This window comes from Somniosus microcephalus, chromosome 8 (assembly GCF_052327205.1).
Source record: "Somniosus microcephalus isolate GS21.2 chromosome 8, FLI_Smic_1.0, whole genome shotgun sequence".
Lineage (NCBI taxonomy): Eukaryota > Metazoa > Chordata > Chondrichthyes > Squaliformes > Somniosidae > Somniosus > Somniosus microcephalus.
Window position 1 is genome coordinate 149021385 of NC_140994.1, and position 23259 is coordinate 149044643.

The following is a 23259-nucleotide window of genomic DNA, read 5'->3' on the forward strand; positions in this document are numbered from 1 at the left end:
CCCATTTCAACCCAGCACTACCAATTCGGTTGGCATGTGATGCATCACCCTATGGTATTGGAGCGGTACTGTCGCACAAATTCCCAGACGGGTTGGAGAGGCCAGTAGCCTTTGCGTCTCGGTCACTAACCTCAGCCGAGCGCAACTACGCCCAGATTGACAGGGAGGCCCTCAGCCTAGTATGGGGAGTAAAAAAATTCAACCACTATCTGCATGGGCAGAAGTTCACCTTGCTGACTGACCACCAACCACTTGTCTCCATCTTCAATCCAAAGAAGGACGTTCCGGTGATGACTGCACAACGGTTACAAAGATGGTCCCTTTTTCTAGGGGCAAACCAATATGAAATAGAATATAAAGGCACGAAACAGCATGGAAACACTGATGGGCTATCACGCCTGCCACTGCCTACTGTGGAGGAAGCACCAGCGGTGGACCCTTTTGAGATATTTTATTCGTCAATAATTGAACGATTGCCAGTAACTAACGCGGATATAGAGAAGGAGACCCGCAATGATCCGACACTGTCTCGGGTATATGATTTGACGGTGAGGGGATGGCCAACACATGGCAACTCACTGTTGCCAGCATTCTCATCCAGAAGAGAACAGCTGTCAGTATGCCAGGGGACAATGATGTGTGGATCCCGAGTGGTAATTCCACCCAAGTTAAGGGAGAGAGTGCTCAATGAGCTTCACGAAGGTCATCTGGGAGGGGTGAAAATGAAAAGCCTTGCTAGGGCTTATGTGTGGTGGCCGGGGATCGATCAACAAATCGAGGACCTAACCAAGAGCTGCTCAGGATGCCAGAAGGTCCAAAATGCACCACCACATTCCCCTCTACACCCATGGGAGTGGCCCTCCTCTCCATGGCAACGGGTGCATATTGATTTTGCTGGTCCATTCATGGACTCAATGTTCTTAATAGCAGTGGATGCTCACTCGAAATGGCCTGAGGTGATAAAAATGTCCTCAACCACTACAGAGAAAACGATTGCAGTCCTACGGACCATATTTGCCAGGAACGGCTTGCCAGAGCAGATTTGCTCTGATAATGGACCACAGTTTGTGTCCGAAGAGTTTCGGAAATTTATGAGAAGGAATGAGGTAAGGCATTACACATCCGCTCCGTATCATCCAGCCACAAATGGATTGGCTGAGAGGTTCGTACAAACCTTTAAAAAGGCGATAAAGGCCATGTGCGTTGATGAAATTCCACTACAGCATAAGGTGGACAATTTCCTGTTAGCCTACAGAAATGCGACACATGCAGTTACCAACCAGACCCCGGCTATGATGTTCTTTAACCGAAGGTTGAGATCTCGTCTGGATTTGCTCAGACCAAATGTGCGAAGAGATGTTGAGGATAAACAATTCCAGCACATCAATGAGAAGTCGACAAGGAGCTTCAATGTAGGACAACCAGTCTTGGCCCATGACTACCGAACAGAGAAATGGCAACCCGGAACGATATGCACACGGTACGGGCCAGTAATGTACACAGTGGATGTCGGGGAGAACATTGTGAGATGCCACGTCGACCAGATCTTAGCGTCACAGGAACGAGTCAACCCCATGTCTCGCGTCCCTGGGAATGAACCCGACATACCGGTAGCATCTACCTCAGAAACAGTAGCAGTGGAAACTGATGAAATAACTGACGAAAAGGGGCCAGAATCGCCTCCGCACCAAGAACAAGAACCTCAGGAAAGGCGCTATCCAGAAAGGATCAGGAAGCCGCCCCAAAGACTGAATCTATAAATGGACTATTTCAGTTTAATGTGCATGTTAAAGTGTTAATTGTTATTTGAACATTATGGGTACTGCTAATCTAAAAGGGGAGGAATTGTAGTGTATGTACCTTTAAGAGAGAACTACTTTTACAGCTCCTGTATACTGTAGTACCGGCAGTGACCACACCTGTATATAAGCCTTGAGCATGCCTCTGTACTGTCAGTCTTTAGACTACCCTCCTCCAGTAAACACCTGTTGATTGTTAAGTTACAGCCTCCGTGTAGTTATTGGAAAACATCATACTTTAAGAATCACGGATTCAACATGTACCATCTGCAAGATGCACTGCAGAATCTCGGCAAGACTTCTCCGACAGCATGGAAACACCACCACCTTCAAATTCCCCTCAAGTCACATACCATCCTGACTTGGAAATGTATCGCCGTTTCTTCATTGTCGCTGAGTCAAAATCCTGGAACACCCTCCCTAACAGCATTGTGGGAGTACTTTCCCCACACAGACTGCAGCGGCTTAAGAAGGTAATTAGGGATGGGCAATAAATGCTGGCGTTGCCAGCGACACCCACATCCCATGAATGAATAATAATAAAAAGTAAAGAACATCACAAAATAACTTTTAAGACCTCAGCCATGTCTTGGGACTCTACCCAAATCTGTATCTAGAACCTCGCAAAGGTTCTATACATCCTTCAATGGCCCTCTGAGTTCTAACATAGTTGAAAAAAAATCTTGCTATCACTACCACATCTATCCATTATCTTCTCCACTACCCGATCAGCTTTGAAAATAGCAACTAACAACAATAACTTGCATTCATATAGCGCCTTTAATGTAGTACAATGGCCCAAGGCATTTCACTGCAGCATTATCAAAGAAACTTTGACACTATCAATTTGTATGGGTTAGAGCAGGGCAGTGGAATTACTTTTGGATTTCTCTGGGAAAGAGCCAACACAGACCTGCTGGGCCAAATAGCCTCCTATGCTGTACACATCTATGGGTCCATGGTGTTTTTATTCATTTTTTATGAGATGTGGGCATCGCTGGCAAGGCCAGCATTTATTGCCCATCCCTAATTGCCCTTGAGAAGGTGGTGGTGAGCCGCCTTCTTGAACCGCTGCAGTCCATGTGGTGAAGGTACTCCCACAGTGCTGTTAGGGAGGGAGTTCCAGGATTTTGACCTAGCGACGATGAAGGAATGGCAATATACTTCCAAGTCAGGATGGTGTGTGGCTTGCAGGGGAACTTGGAGGTGGTGGTGTTCCCATGCGCCTGCTGCCCTTGTCCTTCTAGGTGGAAGAGGTTGTGGGTTTGGGAGGTGATGCCGAAAAAGCCTTGGTGAGTTGCTGCGGTGCATCTTGTAGATGGTACACACTGCAGCCACGGTACGCTGGTGGTGGAGGGAGTGAATATTTAAGGTGGTAGATGGGGTGCCAATCAAGTGGGCTGCTTTGTCCTGGATGGTGTCGAGCTTCTTGAGTGATAATGGCCCAGTAATTCCTGTCACAATGCGTGAGTACGGATGTGGTGCTCACGCGTGTGACCGGAGGAATTGCCGGTTTTCAGCATGCACAGCGCATGCGCTGAAAACCGGCATTTCCTGTCCTCTGACCCAAGGGGTTAAGAGGCAGAACGCGTGCGACTGCACAGGCAGCACGTGCGCAGTGAAATTCCTTTTTTTTTCCAGAGTTGCCCGAGTGTAAAGGCCTCCGGTTTTTACGCGTGGAAAAAACAGACGTAAGTACTTAGTTTTAAAGGTAAGTGGGCTTTTAGTACAATTTAGAATTTTTTTTTCCACAGGTTTATTATTTTTAAAGAATTTACAGTAAGGTAAGCTTAGTTTTAGACCCTATTTTTAAAAAATTTATTTTTTTCAAAAAATTGATTAATTGTTTAAAACATTTTTAAAAACTTATTTATAGTTAATATAATCAGTGGGATGTTTTTTAAAATTTTATTTAAAGTTTAAGTAGTGTTTTGGCAGCCCATACTTTTCATGACTGTAAAAAAAACGTAAGTTCAAAGCGCACGCGCAGACTCCCGCGCGCATGCGTTCGACCTCTGAACCCCTTCGTTCAGAGGATCGGAAGTGCCGGTTTCCCGCGCATGCGTAGTGCATGCAAGAAACCGGCACTTCCATCGGGTCCACGCGTGAGTACCCCGTGCGTACTCACGTGTTGGGACCCGAATTTCTGGGCCAATGTCTTTAGGGAATCTTCAGCTCCAGATCTAATTACAGCCTTGGTCTAAACATGGACACAAAAGCTGAATTCCAGAGGTGATGCCAGAGTGACTACTCTTGACATCAAGACAATACAGGACGGATTGTGGCACAAAGGAGCCCCTGTAAAACTGAAATCAATGGGGATCAGGGGGAAAACTCTCCACTGGCTGGAGTCATACCTGGCACAAAGGAAGATAGTTGTGGTTGTTGGAGGCCAATCATCTCAGACTCAAGATATCGCTGCAGGAGTTCCTCAGGGAGGCGTCCTAGGCCCAACTAGCTTCATCAATGACCTTCGCTCTATCATAAGATCAGAATTGGGGCTATTTGGTGATGATTGCACAGTGTTTGGTTCCATTTTCAATTCCTCAGATAATGAAGCAGTCCATGCCCACATGCAGCAAGATATGGACAACATAGAGGATTGGGCTGATAAGTGGCAAGTGAAATTTGCATCACACAAATGCCAGGCAATGACCATCTTTAACAAGAGAGAGTCTAACCACCTTCCCTTAACATTCAATGGTATTACCATCACCAAATCCCCCACCATCAACATCCCGGGGGTCACCATTGACCAGAAACTCAATTGGTTCAGCCACATAAATACTGTGGCAACAAGAGCAGGTCAGAGGCTGGGTATTCTGTGGCGAATTGCTCATCTCCTGACTCCCCAAAACCTTTCCACCACCTACAAGGGACAAGTCAGGAGTGTGATGAAATATTCTCCACTGCCTGGATGGTTGCAGCTCCAACAACACTGAAGACGCTCGACACCATCAAGGAAAAAGCAGTCTTCTTGATTGGCACCCCATCCACAAGCCTAAACATTCACTCCCTCCATCACCGGCGAACCGTGACTACAATGTGTACTATCCACAGGGTACGCTGCAGCAACTCACCAAGGTTTCTTCGGCAGCACCTCCCAAACCTACGACGTCCACCACCTAGATGGACAAGGGCAGCAGGTGCATGGAAACACCCTCATCTCTAACCTCCCCTCCAAATCACACATCATCCCAACTTCAGCATATTTTGCCGTTCCATCATCATCGCTGGGTCAAAATCCCATTGATGGAATGGAACCACTTGTGGTTTACAAATACTCCTGGTTAATCTTTTTTTTATATTCGTTCATGGGATGTGGGCATTGCTGGAAAGGCCAGCATCCCTAATTGCCCTTGAGAAGGTGGTAGTGAGCCGCCTTCTTGAACTGCTGAAGTCCGTATGGTGAAGGTACTCCCACAGTGCTGTTAGGGAGGGAGTTCCAGGATTTTGACCCAATGACGATGAAGGAACAGCGATATATTTCCAAGTCAGGATGGTGTATGACTTAGAGGAGAACTTGGAGGTGATGGTGTTCCCATGCGTCTGCTGCCCTTGTCCTTCTAGGTGGTAGAGGTCACAGGTTTGGGAGGTGTTGTTGAAGAAGACTTGGTGAGTTGCTACAGTGCATCTTGTAGATGGTACACACTGCAGCCAAAGTGCACAGTGATGGAGGGAGTGAACGTTTATGGTGGTGGATGGGTTGCCAGTCAAGTGGGCTGCTTTGTCCTGGATGGTGGTGAGCTTTTTGAGTGTCGTTGGAGCTGCACTCATCCAGGCAAGTGGAGAGTATTCCATCACACTCCTGGCTTGTGCCTTGTAGATGATGGAAAGGCTTTGTGGAGTCAGGAGGTGAGACACTCGCCGCAGAATACCCAGCATCTGACCTGTTCTTGTAGCCACAGTATTTATGTGGTTGGTCCAGTTATGTTTCTGGTCTATAGTGACCCCCAGGATATTGATGGTGCGGGATTTGGTGATGATAATCCCGTTGACTATCAAAGGGCGGTGGTTAGTTTCTGTCTTGTTGTAGATATTTATTGCCTGGCACTTGTGTGGTGTGATGGCTACTTGCCACCTATCTGCCCAAGCCTGAATGTTGTCCAGGTCTTGCTGCATGCGGGCATGGACTGCTTCATTATCTGAGGAGTTGCGAATTGGAACTGAACACTGTGCAATCATCAACGAACATCCCCACTTCTGACCTTATGATGAAGGGAAGGCCATTGAGGAAGCAGCTGAAGATGGTTGTATCTAGGACACTGCCCTGAGGAACTCCTGCAACAATGTCCTGGGGCTGATATGATTGGCTTCCAAAAACCACAACTATCCTTCTTTGTGCTAGGTATGATTCTAGCCAGTGGAGAGTTTTCCTCCTGAGTCCCATTGACTTCAATTTTACTAGGGCCCCTTGATGCCACACTCCATCAATTGCTGCCTTGATGTCAAGGGCAATCACTCTCACCTTACCTTTGGAATTCAGCTCTTTTGTCCATGTGTGGACCAAGGCTGCAATGAGTTCTGGAGCCGAGTGGTCCTGGTGGAACCCAAACTGCGCATCGTTTTTTGTGGACAGGACATACCTGGGCAATTTTATACATTATTGGGTAGATGCCAGTGTTGTAGTTGTACGGGCACAGCTTGGCTAGAGGCACGGCTAGTTCTGGAGCACAAGTCTTCAGCACGACAGCCGGGATGTTGTCGGGGCCCATAGTGTTTGCTGTATCCGTTTTAGGGGTCCATGTATATAGATCATTAAAATGTCATGGACAGGTACAGAAAATAATCGAAAAGGCTAATGGAATGCTGGGCTTTATATCTAGAGGACTAGAGTACAAGGGCTAGAAGTTTTGCTACACCTATACAAAGCCTTGGTTAGACCACACCTGGAGTACTGTGTTCAGTTCTGGGCACTGAGCCATTTCCTGATATCATGTGGAGTGAATCGATCTGGGGTTCCCATGTGTGTGCAGTCAATTATGCCATGCACCTGCGTGAAGCCAGCCAGAGACGCAAACACAAGCGCCCGCTCATTCTGACTAGCATCATCACAGGTGAAGTTAAAATAATTGCCGTCCCTGGCAAACAACCCATCAGTGACCTGCCTTATGCATTTATGTGCAGCCAGCTAGGAGTTCCTGGGTATCTCTCCCTGGAAGGGTGCGTTAGCAAAAAAGTTGAGGGCGGTGGTCACATTCACAGCTGAACCCCAACCCACGTGCATTTTACTGTTAAAATTCCCCCCATTAAGTGGCGTTCTTCTGTAGATAGTTTTGCACTCCTTTGGCTTTGCACCAGCAACAGTATTGCTGCAACAGTTCAATCACCTAGGAATTTTTTTAAATTTGACCTTCAGTCTTTCTAAGTGTTAACAGAGAACCAACAATGATGTTGACTCTTCACTAAGATTAAAATTTAACCAGAATTGAACCCTTTTGAACTGCACTTTGCCTGTCCAAAGAGCAATGCCATGCCAGCAATGTGATTTAGGTCTGTTGGCAGTGCATCACTGCAAGCAGGCACCATCTCAAGGTAGTAGCTGTCATGTGACTTTACCATCACCGATGTGTTAATTTAGGAATATAGGAACAGGAGTAGGCCATTTAGTCCCTCAAGCCTATTCTGCCATTCGATGGGATCATGATTAATCTGTGACCGAACTTCATATACCTGTCTTTGGCCCAGATCCCTTAATACTTATGGTTAACAAAAATCTATCAATCTCAGATTTAAAATTAACAATTGACCTAGCATCAACTGCAGTTTGCAGAAGGGAGTTTCAAACTTCTACCACTTCACTCCTGAAAGATATGGCTCTAAATTTTAGGCTCTGTCCCCGAGTCCTAGACACCCCAACCAACGGAAATAGTTTTTCGCAATCTACCCTATCAGTTCCCCTTAGTATCGTGAAAACTTGGATCAAATCATCCATTAATCTTCTAAATTCCAGGGAATACAACCTTAGTTGGTGTAATCTCTCCTTGTAATTTAACCCTTGGAGTCCAGGTATCACACTGATTAACCTACATTGCACTTCCTCCAAGGCCAGTATATCCTTCCTAAGGTGTGGTGCCCAGAACTGCCCACAGTACTCCAGGTGTGGTCTAACCAAGGCTTTGTATAGGTGTAGCATAACTTCAACCCCCTTGTACTCTAGTCCTCTAGATATAAAGCCCAGCATTCCATTAGCCTTTTCGATTATTTTCTGTACCTGTCCATGACATTTTAATGATCTATATACATGGACCCCTAAATCTCTTTGGACCGCCACTGTTTCTAGAAAGTACTCTGATCTATCCATTTTAGGTCCAAAGTGGATGACCCCACACTGGATGCCTACATTGAAATCTATTTGACACAGTTTTGCCCATTCACTTAATCTATTAATAACTCTTTGTAATGTTATGCTTCCATCTACACTGCTTACAATGCTGCCTATCTTTGTGTCATCAGAAAACTTGGACATGTGGCTCTCTATCCCATCATCTAAGCCATTAATAAATATGGTAAATAGTTGAGGCCCCAACACAGATCCCTATGGGACACCACTAGTCACATACTGCCCATTATCCCTACTCTCTGTCTCCTGCCGCTCAGCCAATTATTTGGTCAATAATTTGCCTTTGATTCCATGAGTTTCACCTTTAGCTAACAGTTATTTATGAGGGACTTTATCGAATGCCTTCTGGAAGTCCATATAAATAACATCCATAGACATTCCCCTGTCCAGTACTTTAGTCACCTCTTCAAAAAATTCAATCAGGTTCGTCAGGTATGACCTACTTTTTACAAATCCATGCTGAATCTCTCTGATCAGCTGAAAATTTTCAAGGTGTTCAGTCACTCTATCCTTAATTGTAGACTCCAGTAATTTCCTGACAACAGATGTTAGGCCAACTGGTCTATAACTCCCTGGTTTCCCTCTCTCACCTTTCTTCAATAGTGGAGTGACATGTGCAAAAAGGAATGGTTCCTGAATCGAGAGAACTTTGGAAGAGTATAGTTAGGGCACCTGCAATGTTCTCACCGACTTCCTTTAAAAGCCTGGGATGGAAACCATCTGGTCCTGGGGATTTGTCACTCTTTAGTGCCATTATTTTCTTCATTACTGTTATTTTGCTTATGTTAATTTTGGTGAGTCCCCGTCCATGGTTCAATATTAGTTTCCTTGGGCTGTCCAGAATGCTATCCTCTTCCTTTACTGTAAATACTGATGCAAAGTAATTATTCAACATGTCCGCCATTTCCTTATTATCATTGACAATATCACCATTATCAGTTTTCAAGGGGCTCCACATTGCACCATCTTTTTCCTAATATAATTGTCAAGAAAATTGTGTTTATTTTGATATCCTTTGCAAGTTTCTTTTCATACTTTTTTTTGCTCTTACTATCTGTTTTATCACTTTTGTTCTTTGTATATTTCCCATTCACCAGGATATACGCATTTTTTTGCATTTTTGTATGCTTTTTCTTTTATGTTGTCTTTTGTCTTTTGTCATCCATGGCTGTTTTTTTTGTCAAGTAGAGCTCTTGCCCCTCAGGGGTAAAAACTGGTCTGTATTACATTACATTTTTTTGAACACCTCCCAGCGATCTTCTGTTGATTTACCCATTAATAGATTTGCCCAGTTTGCTGTGGACAGTCTCTGTCTCATCCCATTGAAGTCAGCCTTACCTAAATCTAGAATCATAGCAGCTGATTCGCGTTTCTCCCTTTCAAACACAATGTTGAACTTGATCATATTATGATCGCTATTAGATAAATATTCACATGTAGGAATGTCTAGTTCCTATCAAGAGACTGAGGTCGACTCAGGTGATCAAACAAACGATGTTTAATGTGAAACTAACTGAGTTTAACAAACAAAATGCAAGAGAACTACGCATACAGGTCTAGTCAGTTCGGAGGCTCCACGAGGACTGCTTGGGCGGTCCCGTGGCTGGCGTCATCACGTCATCACGTTTTTCCCGCCGATGGGACCGTGCTCTGTACATGCAAACAGTATATACAAGGATACAGACTCAGGCTGTAGCTAACATATTGTTAAAGGGAATTATATACAGTTGATCGGAGTCCCTTAGTGGCTCCGCCACATGCACCCCCCCAGAATTGTCTTTAACAGAAAAAGTGAAATGGCGAGGAGGCCAGACAAGCCTGTCAGAGCGACTTCTGTACATTTGCAGTGGAAGCTGCTGGACGGCGGGCGGGCTGGCGGGTGGTTGCGCTTGATCCGGCATGGCGACTATGGGCGGTCGGCCACATTTTGGCGGCTGTGCAGTCTCGACCGGGCGGTCAAGGTCCAAGTGTGCCGGCTTCAACCGGTCAACCGAAATGTGGTCCAGTTAACCTCCGATATCCACCGAGAAAGTTTTGTCTCCCGGCTCTAGCACGCGGAAAGGACCAGTGTAAGGGGCCTTGAGCGGATCCCGATGAGCGTCGTGGCGGATGAACACGTATTTGGGTTCTTCAGCTCTGCTGGGACGTGGGAGCTCTGAAAACCGTGATGCGATGTTGGTACTGGTGCAAAACACCTGGCAGCCTCCTGGTGGCTGATGAGTTGATTGGATGTGGACCATGGCTCTGTTGGAGTCGGAATGAAATCCCCTGGTACACGTAGCAGCTGGCCATAGAGCAGCTCTGCCGAGGACGAGCGAAGATCTTCCTTGGGTGCAGTGCGAAGACCCAGCAGGACCCATGGTAGCCTGTCCACCCATCCCGCGCCTTGGAGGCTGGTCCTCAGTGCGGCTTTGAGCGACCTGTGAAATTGTTCGCACAGGCCGTTTGCCTGTGGATGGTAGGCTGTGGTTCGATGTAGCTTGATGCCGAGCCCCTGAGCCACTGCATTCCAGAGCTCAGAGGAAAACTGCGGTCCACGATCAGAAGAGATGTCCGCCGGTACCCCGAAACGGGCGACCCAAAGGAGATGAATGCCCTGGCTACGTCTGCTGAAGTGGTGGATGACAAGGGAACTGCCTCTGGCCATCTAATGGTGTGGTCTACCATCGTAAGGATATGTGTAAACCCATGAGAAGGTGGAAGTGGCCCCACCAGGTCTACATTCACGTGATCAAACCGTCGCTCCGGAACAGCGAAGGTGGCCAATGGAGCTTTGACATGATGCTGCACCTTGGCCTTTTGGCAGACCACGCAGGTGTTGGCCCAGTTGCGGACATCCATATGCATGCCCCGCCAAATGAACTTGGATGACATCAGCCTTTGCGAGGCCTTCATGCCAGGGTGTGACAACCCGTGTATGGCGTCAAACACTTTGCAGCGCCAGGCGACCGGCACGATAGGGCGAAGATCTCCTACGGAGACGTCACAAAGTAACGTGGTGCCTGCGGCATGGAATTTGACATCAGCCGCTTGGAGGCTAGAGAGGCTGGTTCGGTAAGCTTGCACCTCTGGATCCGAGGCTTGATCCGCAGCCATGAGGGCATAGTCGATGCCAAGCTGGACTGCATGAACGGTCGCGCGGGAGAGGCAATTTGCCACCAGGTTGTCTTTACCGGCCACGTGCTGAATATCAGTAATGAATTCGGAGATAAACGTTAGCTGACGTTGTTGTCGGGCTGACCACGGTTCGGCGGTCTTGGCCATAGCGAATGTTAGTGGCTTATGGTCCACAAAAGCAGTGAAAGGACGTCCTTCCAGCAAGAACCAGAAATGGCGGATGGCCAGAAAAAGAGCCAGCAACTCCCGGTCGAAGGTACTGTACTTCCGCTCGTTTCACCGTAGTTGACGGCTGAAGAACGCCAGCGGTTGCCACGTTCCATTTACCCACTGTTCCTGCACTGCGCCGATGGCGTAGTCTGACGCGTCGGTGGTGAGGGCGATGGTGGCACCTGGCAGCGGGTGCACCAGCATGGTCGTGTTGGCTAGGGCGCTTTTTGTGTCAACGAACGCCCGGTCCATGTCGACCGTCCAGCTTACCGGATCCTTGCCAGACTTGCCCTTGAGGGCCTCGTACAGGGGCTGCATGAGCAGAGCTGCCTTAGGCATGAAACGGTGGTAATCCCGAGGAACTCCTGTAGGGCCTTGATGGTCTGCAGGCGTGGAAAGGATGTCACCGCCTCTACATTTGCTTGCAAAGGCACCGTTCCCTCCGATGTAATGCGATGTCCCAGGAAATCAATGTGGGGCAGACCAAACTGACACTTGGCCGGGTTGAGAATCAGGCCGTGTTGGCTGAGACGTCGAAAGAGGGTGCGTAGGTGCGCGATGTGTTCCTCCTTATTCCGACTGGCCACGAGGATGTCGTCCAAGTAGAAGAAAAGGAACTTGAGGTCCCGCAGCACGGAGTCCATGAGGCGCTGGAAGGCCTGGGCAGCGTTCTTCAACCCAAAAGGCATCCTCAAAAATTCAAAAAGGCCGCATGGGGTGATGACAGTGGTCTTCTGCACGTCCTGTGGGTGTACCGGGACCTGGTGGTAGCCTCGGACCAGATCCACCTTGGAAAACATGGTGTTCCCTGCCAAATGGGCAGAGAAATCCTGAATGTGGGGGATCGGGTATCGATCAGGAGTGGTAGCGTCGTTAAGTCGCCGATAGTCGCCGCACGGCCGCCATCCGCCACCAGGTTTCGGTACTATGTGGAGAGGCGAAGACCAGGGACTATTGGACCGGCGAATAATCCTCAGGCGTTCCATCATAGCGAACTCCGCCTTCGCAACCGCCAGCTTGCCGGGTTCGAGGCGCCGGGCCCGCACGTGGACAGGGGGGCCGGTGGTGGTGATGTGGTGTTCCACACCATGCTTCGTGGCCGTAGAGGAGAACGTAGGTCTGGTCAGGTCTGGAAATTCACCGAGCGGGCACGCGAACTCATCCGGAGTTGGGAAAGCGCAGGAGACGGTGCGCGACATGGTGTTACAATGGTGACAAGGAATAGAGTGAAACGTGGCCGCGTTAATCAGCCGCTGGTTCCGCACATCGACCAGGAGGCCGTTGGCGCACAGGAAATCCGCGCCGAGGATGGCTTGTGAAACCCTGGCCGTAACAAATTCCCAAACAAATCGCTGGCCGCCGAAGCACACCTGGACCTGCCGTTTGCTGAAGGTCCAGATAGCTCCACCATTAGCCGCTTCGAGGGAGAGGCTGTGCCTCCCAGCTTGTACATCAATAGCGGACGCGGGTAGAATGCTGCACTGTGCGCCAGTGTCGCATAGGAATCGCCGACCAGAGATGGAATCGGTGATGAACAGCAGCTTGCCAGCATTCCTGATTGCCATTGCAGCCGCGGGGCACCCGTCAGACCTGTTCTTCTTTTGGCGGGGTTGCAGTTGTTTTTTTTTGGGAGAGAAGCTGCAGGGAGGGCGGCAACATCTGGCTTTCGCGCCAAACCGCGCGTGGTAGAAGCACAGCCCCGAAGGTTGAGGAGCTGGGGTGGCATCTGTGGGGGATGGGCGCCTCGTGGCAGCGCAGCACTGCTGCGTCACCGCGAAAATCTTGTCCGCTTCGGCAGCAAGCGCTGCACAGTCTGTGACTTCGGACCTGGCCAGGGGATCTTGTACTTGCTCCGGTAACTGACTGAGGAAGAGCTCAGTAAAGAGGAAGCATTCCGGTTCGGAGCCAAGGAGCGTGAGCATTTGGCTCATGAGCTCCGACGGCTTGGAGTCCCCGAGGCTGGGCATAGCGAGCAGTCAGCGGGCGCGCTCCGACTTCGTGAGCCCGAAGACCTGTAACAACCGCACCTTGATTGTTTCATACTTGCGGTCGTCCTGGGGGTTCTCAAGCAGGCTGACGATCCGCGAGGCGGTGGAGCTGTCGAGTGCGGAGACCACGTAAAAGTAACGGGTCTGATCCGCAACGATGTTCCGTAGTGCAAACTGGGCTTCGACCTGGATGAACCACGAGGTCGCTTGTTGCTCCCAGAATTGCGGTAGCTTCAATGCAACGGCGTTTGTTTCCGTGCTTCGTTCCTTCTGCGAAAACCGTTCGCAAAAGTCGGGGTCACCAATGTAGGAATGTCTAGTTCCTATCAAGAGACTGAGGTCGACTCAGGTGATCAAACAAACGATGTTTAGTGTGAAACTAACTGAGTTTAACAAACAAAATGCAAGAGAACTACGCATACAGGTCTAGTCAGTTCGGAGGCTCCACGAGGACTGCTTGGGCGGTCCCGTGGCTGGCGTCATGATGTCATCATGTTTTTCCCGCTGGTGGGGGATCACGTGATGAACGGCGTGACGTCATCTCATTTGCCCGCGCTCTTAAAGGGACCGCGCTCTGTACATGCAAACAGTATATACAAAGATACAGACTCAGGCTGTAGCTAACATATTGTTAAAGGGAATTATATACAGTTGATCGGAGTCCCTTAGTGGCTCCGCCACATACGCACCGTTAGGCTGTTAACTAAATCTGGCTCATTGCTCATTATTAAATCTAATATGGCCTGCCCCCTGTTGGTTCTAGGACATATTGCTGCAGCAAACAATCCTAAACACACAAGAAATTCGCTACCTTTCTGACATGAGCTAGTCTGCTTATCCCAATCGATATGAAAGTTAAAATCTCCCATTAAAACCATTTTAACAGCTAAAGTTTCCTGCTATTGATTTCTGGCAGGGTTGTTCTGCTTGTCCATTGTGACTTCATTTCTCCAGGGTTCCCATGGATTTTCCACGGAAGTTACGGTGGATGATTATAGAGAACCCTTGCATAAGTTCTACCTTTTCATTTTTACACTTTTTTTCTTTGAGTAATACAGTATAAAAGAAGTCATCACTTCAATCACCAATACAACAATAAATTGTACAATGATTACTTGTATGTTTTACTAGGTCAAAACACAAATAGTATTGACTTTTAAACAATTTCCGCAATTTTGCGTTAAAATAGTGGGGTCCTAATTGCATCATTGGACTCTGATTTGCATGTATTCAGGAGGTCTCTGGCAGGCACCTCAGCTGAGTAAAAGAAATGTGTGGTGTGGTATATTAAAGGCAGCTAAGATTATATATCAAAGAATTCCATCTGATGCATAAAGCATAATTTAATGTGTGAACTATATATTGTCAAATGGGACGTGGAGATAGAAACTCCAGTGTAATAAAAAAATGTCTTGGTGAATGTGCAGAAGTGCTGATATTTGCAGAAAATCTGTAATGCCACAAGTATCCATCTCTGGTCAGCTGAAACAAGTGCATTACATTTTTGATTTGCTGAAAAGTTCCATACCTTTTACTCCTGTTCTCAGTTTCTCTCTGAATTTATTTCTGTTTATTAATTATTGACCTCACATATAGAGGATGATTTGTGCAATAGTGTAAAATGGGTGACATCGAATCGGCAGCCCGTTTGACATCTTTCCTGACTTCAATGGAAACAAGAATCGGGAGAGATGTAAAATGCGCTGCCGATTCGCTGTCGCCCGTTTTACACTATCGCACAAAGTCAAAATTTACCCCATAGTTTAGATATAACGTATTTTGTTCATTGTCCTTTGGGCAGTATATGTGGACTTCTTTAACTTCTTAAATCTCCCTTATGTGGAACTTACAGGGATTGGGTTTTCAAACCAACACCAATTTAGCGGTACAAGTAATGTACAGTAATGACCTAAAAAAGACAGCAAAGTATCGATCAAAAATAACTAAAGTTAAAAGTAATGCACACAAATTAAATACATGCAGTAAAAGGCCAGAGTGTTTCAAATATCAACTTGTCCTCATTAGATCCGATTCCCTTAAAGTTGCTGCATTTATTACAAATAAACCGATTACAAATTGAAACACCAAACAGTAAAATGTTTAACAATTAATTGTCGAAGTATGAGTATTTTATTCGTAGAGCCCTAGCCCCCATGCCCTTAGATCTAAATCACCCAATATCCTTTGTAGTTCAAATACACAACATTCAGACCAAGGACAATAATGGCCAGAGCCAGAACAGAACCTCTAGAAGCACTGTCTATCAATCTTTGCTCATCAGAGCTTCTCAAAAGATGCAAGACCTTTGATAAAGTCAAATTCATCCTCTGAAACAAGGATACTGAATATAGAGTGAGGTTCAAAAAAACAGACTGTGGATACAGCAATTTTCTTCACTATACCAAAAGCCAGCCAAGGACTATTTGAAGAGCAAAGCTATTTCTAAACAAACTCCCCAAAGGTTGCCATTTTCCTAGGCCGTCATCAAAATCTATCAGAGTACGAAGAGTTTATTTGAACTAATTATTATCCAAATATTTCATTCAATTATTTTTTGTATAAAGGATACTTCTAATTTATTTGAATATGCTTATTGGCAGTTCTGTTAAATCTGTCTGTATATACAGAGAATTCTCAAATTATAACATTAACCTAAAGTTTAAGATGAATTGTTAAAAGAAACTCAGTGCAGCTTTGATTTTTTTTATTAGTTCCTGGGATGTGGGCATCGCTGGCAAGCAGCGATAGGATCGGACAAAGTCAACATAGATTTACAAAAGGTAAATCATGCTTGACTAATCTACTGGAATTTTTTGAGGATGTAACTGGTAAAATAGATAAGGGAGAACCAGTGGATGTGGTGTATTTGGACTTTCAGAAGGCTTTCGATAAGGTCCCACACAAGAGATTAGCGTGCAAAATTAAGGCACATGGGATTGGGGGCACGGTATTGACTTGGATAGAGAACTGATTGGTGGACAGAAAGCAAAGAGTTGGAATAAACGGGTCGTTTTCCGAGTGGCAGGCAGTGACTAGTGGGGTACCGCAAGGATCGGTCCTAGGACCCCAGCTGTTCACAATATATATTAATGATCTGGACGAGGGAATTGGATGTAATATCTCCAAATTTGCAGACGACACAAAGCTGGGCGGGAGGGTAAGATGCGAGGAGGATGTCGTGAAACTCCAGTACGATTTGGATAGGTTGGGTGATTGGGCAGAAACATGGCAAATGCACTATAATGTGGATAAATGTGAGGTTATCCACTTTGGTGGCAAAAACAGGAAGGCAGATTATTATTTGAATGGCAATAGATTGGGAGAAGGGGAAGTGCAAAGAGACCTGGGTGTCCTTGTGCACCAGTCGCTGAAGGTAAGCATGCAGGTGCAGCAGGCGTTTAAGAAGGCAAATGGTATGTTGGCCTTCGTAGCAAGAGGGTTCGAGTACAGGAACAAGGATGTCTTGCTACAGTTGTACAGGGCCTTGGTGAGACCGCACCTTGAGTATTGTGTACAGTTTTGGTCACCTTACCTGAGAAAGGACGTTCTTGCCATGGAGGGAGTGCAGCGAAGATTCACCAGGCTGATACCTGGGATGGCAGGAATGACGTATGAGGAAAGATTGTGTCGATTGGGCTTGTACTCACTGGAGTTTAGAAGATTGAGAGGGGATCTCATCGAAACCTATAAAATTCTGTCAGGTCTGGACAGACTAGATGCAGGAAGGATGTTTCTGATGGCCGGGGAGTCCAGAACCAGGGGTCATAGTCTAAGGATAAGGGGTAAGCCATTTAGGACTGAAATGAGGAGGAATTTCTTCACCCAGAGAGTGGTGAACCTGTGGAATTCTCTGCCACAGAGGGCGGTGGAGGCTAGTTCATTAAATATATTCAAGAAAGAGTTGGATATATTTCTTGAGGCTAAAGGGATCAAGGGATATGGGGAAAAGGCAGGGACAGGGTACTGAATTTGGATGATCAGCCATGATCACATTGAATGGCGGAGCAGGCTCGAAGGGCCAAATGGCCTACTCCTGCTCCTATCTTCTATGTTTATTGCCCATCCCTAATTGCCCTTGAGAAGATGGTGGTGAGCCGCCTTCTTGAACCGCTGTAGTCCGTGTGGTGAAGGTTCTCTCACTGTGCTGTTAGGGAGGGAGTTACAAGATTTTGACCCAGTGATGATGAAAGAACGGCGATATATTTCCAAGTCAGGATGGTGTGTGACTTGGAAGGGAACTTGGAGGTAATGGTGTTCCCATGCGCCTGCTACCCCTGTCCTTCTAGGTGGTAGAAGTCGCAGATTTTGGAGGTGCTGTCGTAGAAGCCTTGGTGAGTTGCTGCAGTGCATCTTATAGATGGTACACACTGCAGCCACGGTGTGCCGGTGGTGGAGGGAGTGAATGTTTAAGGTGGTGGATGGGGTGCCAATCAAGCAGGCTGCTTTGTCCTGGATGGTGTTGAGCTTCTTGAGTGTTGTTGGAGCGGCACTCATCCAGTTAAGTGGAGAGTATTCCATTACACTCCTGATTTGTGCCTTGTAGATGGTAGAAAGTCTTTGGGGAGTCAGGAGGTGAGACACTCATCACAGAATACCCAGCCTCTGTCCTGCTCTTGTTGCCATAGTATTTATGTGGCTGGTCCAGTTAAGTTTCTGGTCAATGGTGAGCCCCAGGATGTTGATGGTGGGGGATTTGGCGATGGTAATGCCGTTGAATGTCAGGGAGCAGTGGTTAGACTCTCTCTTGTTGGAGATAGTCATTGCCTGGCACTTGTGTGGCGTGAATGTTACTTGCCACTTATCAGCCCAAGCCTGAATGTCATCCAGGTTTTGTTGCATGCGGGCATGGACTGTTTCATTATCTGAGGAATGGAACTGAACACTGTGCAATCATCAGCGAACATCCCCACTTCTGACCTTATGATGGAGGGCTGGTCATTGATGAAGCAGCTGAAGATGGTTGGACCCAGGACACTACCCTGAGGAACTCCTGTTAGTTAAAATAACTCATGACATTTCTCTTAATTTCCTCTTTCAGGTACTTTCATAAATGATTCCACAAATTCTGTGACAACTACCCAGACAAATCCAACAATCCTTACAGGTATTTGTTATGCTCTACTGTTTGCACTAGACGGTCAAACATGGTGAGGTTAATAAAATGAATGACACTGTCTGTATTGCTAATTCCTCTTAAGAAATTGAATTACAATGATTTTATTTAGTGGTTATTTCCAGTTCAGATTGTAAACAATTCAACATTAACAACCACAGCTTAATTAGAAAGTGGAACAGCTTTGTAGCAGAGTTCCAAATTCTAACGGGTAAAGATTTTTTTCTAACAACACCCTCAATTCTTTTTGCAATACTCTTAAATTTCTGTCCTCTCATTATTATCTCACAAACAAATAGAAACAAGCTAGCATTCATTATCTTAACATAACCACTCATGCCTGGTAACACCCTAGTGAACATACATTGCAGCATTTCCATTGCTTTTTGATCCTTCAAATAATAGAGTGCCCAAAATTGTATACAGTGCAATCCAGCTGTGGCCTAACTAAAATCTGATACAGGTTCAATACTACCTCTCCACTTTTGTGTTCTATGCCTCTAAAAACAAAGCTAAGGATTCCCATTTCCTTTTGGCCTTATCTACGTGTGCTGCCACCTTTGATAATCTGTGTTCTGCATACCAAGGTCCCTCTGGTCTTCTACTCCATTTAAAATCTTATAATTTAAGGTTTACTTCCTGCACATATTTTTGTTTACAAGATCTCTGTACATTGAACTGCATCTGCCACTTATCTGCCTATCCGACTAGACCACCTATGTCCTCCTGAAGTCTTTCACAATCCTCATCACAATTTGTCTTATCCCTACCCAAATTTGGTGTCATCAGCCAATTTCAATATTGTTCCCTCAGTTCCTAAGTTATGATCATTTATTTATGCACAGCAGCCCCAACAGAGACCATCGTGGAACACCACTAGCTACAGCTTTCCAGTTTTCCAGTCCAAGAAACTTCTTCTTATCGCTATCCTTTGCTTTCTGCTCTCCAACAATCTGTGCACATAATGCTACATTCCCCTTAATTCCATGTGTAAAAGTCTCTTATATGGTACCTTATCAAATGTATTTTGAAAATCTATATAAACATCACCATTGCAATTCCTTTATCTACCTTTGTTATTATTTCAAATAATTCTTTCAGGTTAATTAAGCATGACCTGCCATTTAGAAAGCCAAACTGACTAGCCCTGATGTTTTTCCAAGTGCTTGGTAATGATGCTATGTTATCCACTCTAGTAATTTAGCAAAAACTGAAGCAAGACTAGTTTTTCCATGATTTCCTGACTTACCTCTGCCTTCTTTTTGAAAGAGGACAGTCACATTTTCCATCTTCAGTACTGGCATAATTTTCCTTTCCAATGAACTTTGGAAAATTGTAGTCAGAGCCTCCACTAGCTCCACTTCCTAGCTTCCCTCGAGATTCTGGATGCAAACCATCAGGTCCCTATGATTGGTCTACCTTAAATTTGAGTAGTTTATTTCTAAAAATATGATCTCTAAGAGTAAATAAAGTGGCACAATAAATTACACACTTTTTATTTCCAATAAACTGTAAAGAAAACATTGTAATTGACATTGGAAGAGCTTGGCTGAGCATTTCAGTAAGAAAAGAAAATGCTGGAAAAGACATTGCAGTCCCATCTCCATCTGAAAGAGAAAGGATGGGTTAAGGCTTTGGATGGGCAGGTCCTTGGCTGTCTCCTTGCCCATTCACACCTGTGCCCCTCCTACCCCATGTCCCCCCCACTGTGTTCAGTGCCCCTCCTCCCAACATTGAACAATTGTCCAGTACACAATAAGCACTTCACTCGCTGTTGGTATCTGGCATTATAGTTCTGACAGTCCTCAGCTTTGAAAATGATGAGTGTAGTAGCACTGAAGCTGGTCATTAATCTTCCATTAATGGATAATAATAGAAAACTGTTCTATGCATGTTATGCTCCAGGAACAACGAACAATGGAGAGACTATAACTGTCACAACAAACATTGCAAATTCATCAGTGACAAGTGGCAAGACAGCTTCACAAGATGCAGGGAGCCTACAATCTACAGTAAATGCAAGTGAAGGTAATAGTATTGTTACATTTTAACTTTCTACATAATAATTCACTTATTTGGAATAATACAAGCCAATTCCCTTAAGGTCAGTTAGTCTCCCAGGCAAAGTTTGAGTGCCAGCATAGCAAACATTCAAGATTCAGCTAACCTTTCAAATTTCACCAATCATGGTCTGACCCTCATGGTCAAAAAAATGTTGTTCAGACGAGTTTTGCTTTGTGAAAGTGCAAATCCTGCAGCAACTTGCCAACAAGCAGCAAAAATAGCAAATGCAGAGAAGCGCTCATCCTAATCATACTATCCTCCCAATCCGGGAATGGTAGCCTAACTAGTAATCCAGAGGCCTGGACCAATGATCTGGAGATACGAGTTCAAATCCCATCACAGCAGCTGGGGAATTTAAATTCAGTTAATTACATGAATCTGAAATAAAAAGCTAGTATTAGTAATGGTGACCATGAAACTACTGGATTGTTGTAAAAAACCCATCTGGTTCACTAATGTCCTTTCGGGAAGGAAATAAGAACATAAGAAATAGGAGCAGGAATAGGCCACTTGGCCCCTCAAGCCTGCTCTGCCATTCAGTAAGATCATGGCTGATCAAATCTGCCATCCTTACCTAGTCTGGCCTACATGTGACTCCAGACCAATGTGGTTGCCTCTTAAGTGAAATGGCCTAGCAAGCCACTCAGTTGTACCAAACCGCTGAAGTCATCTGGTGTAACAAAGTCTCTGTGGGAGTATCTTCACCACACGGACTGCAGCGGTTCACCACCACCTTCTTAAGGGCAATTAGGGATGGGCAATAAATGCTGGCCTTGCCAGTGACACCTATATAAAAAAAAATTAAAGAAGGCTGTACAGCAACAAGTGGTAATGATGACAACCTGAACGGGTACTATGTAAAGAGTAAGGAACAAAAATTACAAATAACAAAATAAGGTCAACTCTGATTGCAGATAAATATTGCCATCATGCAAATTCAACAGAAGTTCTTGGTCCCTCACACCACCTCACTATCAGGCTTTGTGATAAACTAGAGCTAAGTTGTACCTGTATTAGCACAATGATAGATGGAAATACAGAGACAGACACAGAGAAAGAGAGGCTCCTGAAAATACAAAAATAAACACAGAGGAAAAGAGACTGATGAAAATGAACAGACCAACACAGGGCATGAACAAATCAATAACAAACTGTATCTTTTTATGATTTGTACAGCATCTCGTGATTTTAGCACTCAGAATCCAAGTACAATCAAAAATGCGCATACAGGTATGTTAGCTTACATTACATTAGCTTCTCATGTTGGAAAAAGTAAAAACAGTGGCCTAATTCACAAAATAAAAGTCTGTGAAGCAACAAAGAATATTAGGAACCAGTTTGGGGTTAATTGGTAATGGCATTTCTAAATCTGGAAGAGTTTTATTTCACAGGTTGACTCTTAATTCTTTTTCTGGCGAATAAGAATTTACCTTCAGAAGGCTCAAGTGTATGAACTAATGGAATAAAATTATATTATAAAGCTATTATTGAGTTAGTGCAACAGTTGTTTTGAAGTGCAGATTTTAAATATTTTATGCAGCCATAAGGTGACTCGTGTGGAAAATGAAAGATTCACTCTGGTGCTGACGTAGGGTTTGAAGGATTTTGTTTGTACAAATTACAAGGAGCTTTACTCTGCAACTAAGCAGTATTTTTTCAGTCCTGTGCTCCCAATAGGGAGTTGTGTTTGCAGGGAGCACGGGTCAGAGATTTGGAAATGTAAAGAGAATAAAAGGCCCAAAGATTTGGGCTGGGACCCCAGGAGGTTTGGAAAAGAAAACACGGTGGTGGTTCAGTGCGAGGATAAGGAGATACGAGCTTGGGATATTATCCAAGCGGTATATGAGGACTGCAGTGAGGAAAGCTGCTTTGCCTGCCAACCAAAGCCGAATGTTGGGTTCGAGGTGACGGTCAATGGCCGAGAGGAGGTGGAAAGGCTTTTACTGAGTTTGAAGGTTGGAGATATGTTCTTGGAGGTATTTCTGCTGTATTCTGAAGAGGTGGTGGTCTATATGCTGGTTTATATTGAGGATGATGTGCTAATAAAAAAGTTGGCATCGTGGGACATTAAAATTTGCTCGGCAATAAAGAGGAGATGCTATCCAGGAACGCAGCTAGCAGATGGAACCCATTATGTAAAGCTGCGATTCCCAGAGGGGGTGAAGTCATTGCCGTATAGCATGAAATTTGAGACAATGGAAGGAGTGCAGTACTTCCAGATACTGCATGATAACCAGGTGAAGGTTTGTTATTGTTGTCTTGGACATGACCATCTTGTAAGAAGCTGTCCAGACTTGCACTGTTATAACAGCGACGCGTCTGGACACATCGCTCGGAGCTGCAGGGTGGAGAGCTGTGGGGTTTGTCACAAAGGCCTCACCCGCTGTGAGTGTGAGGCAGAAGGAAGCCCCTTGAGTGACGAGGAGATGGGAGAAGGAGAAGGGGCAGGAGGTGTGAGTGGAGCGGCTGGAGGAGCGGAGGACACAGCTGGTGAATGGAAGGAGAAAAGAGCGCAGGGAGAGGCAGAAAATTGCGGAGCAGAGAACAGGATGAAGATGGTGGAAAACACACCACGTACGGTGGAAAAGGATAAAGATAGCAGCGGGCAGCATGGGTCAAGAGCAG

General features: G+C 45.7%; 1 protein-coding gene across 4 annotated transcripts in view; it reads left to right on the top strand.

Annotated features, from left to right (window-relative positions):
* The window catches only part of LOC147113864 (uncharacterized), an 87020-nt gene that overhangs the window by 34258 nt on the left and 29503 nt on the right, over window positions 1-23259 (top strand). For 3 of the 4 annotated variants that reach the window (XM_085995244.1, XM_085995240.1, XM_085995243.1), the window contains exons 2-5: window positions 16169-16237; window positions 18496-18561; window positions 20476-20598; window positions 21811-21864. In XM_085995244.1, coding sequence (XP_085851370.1) covers window positions 16169-16237; window positions 18496-18561; window positions 20476-20598; window positions 21811-21864 — 312 coding nt within the window. The remainder of the gene's footprint in view (window positions 1-16168; window positions 16238-18495; window positions 18562-20475; window positions 20599-21810; window positions 21865-23259) is intronic. The other variant, XM_085995241.1, reaches the window with a different exon arrangement.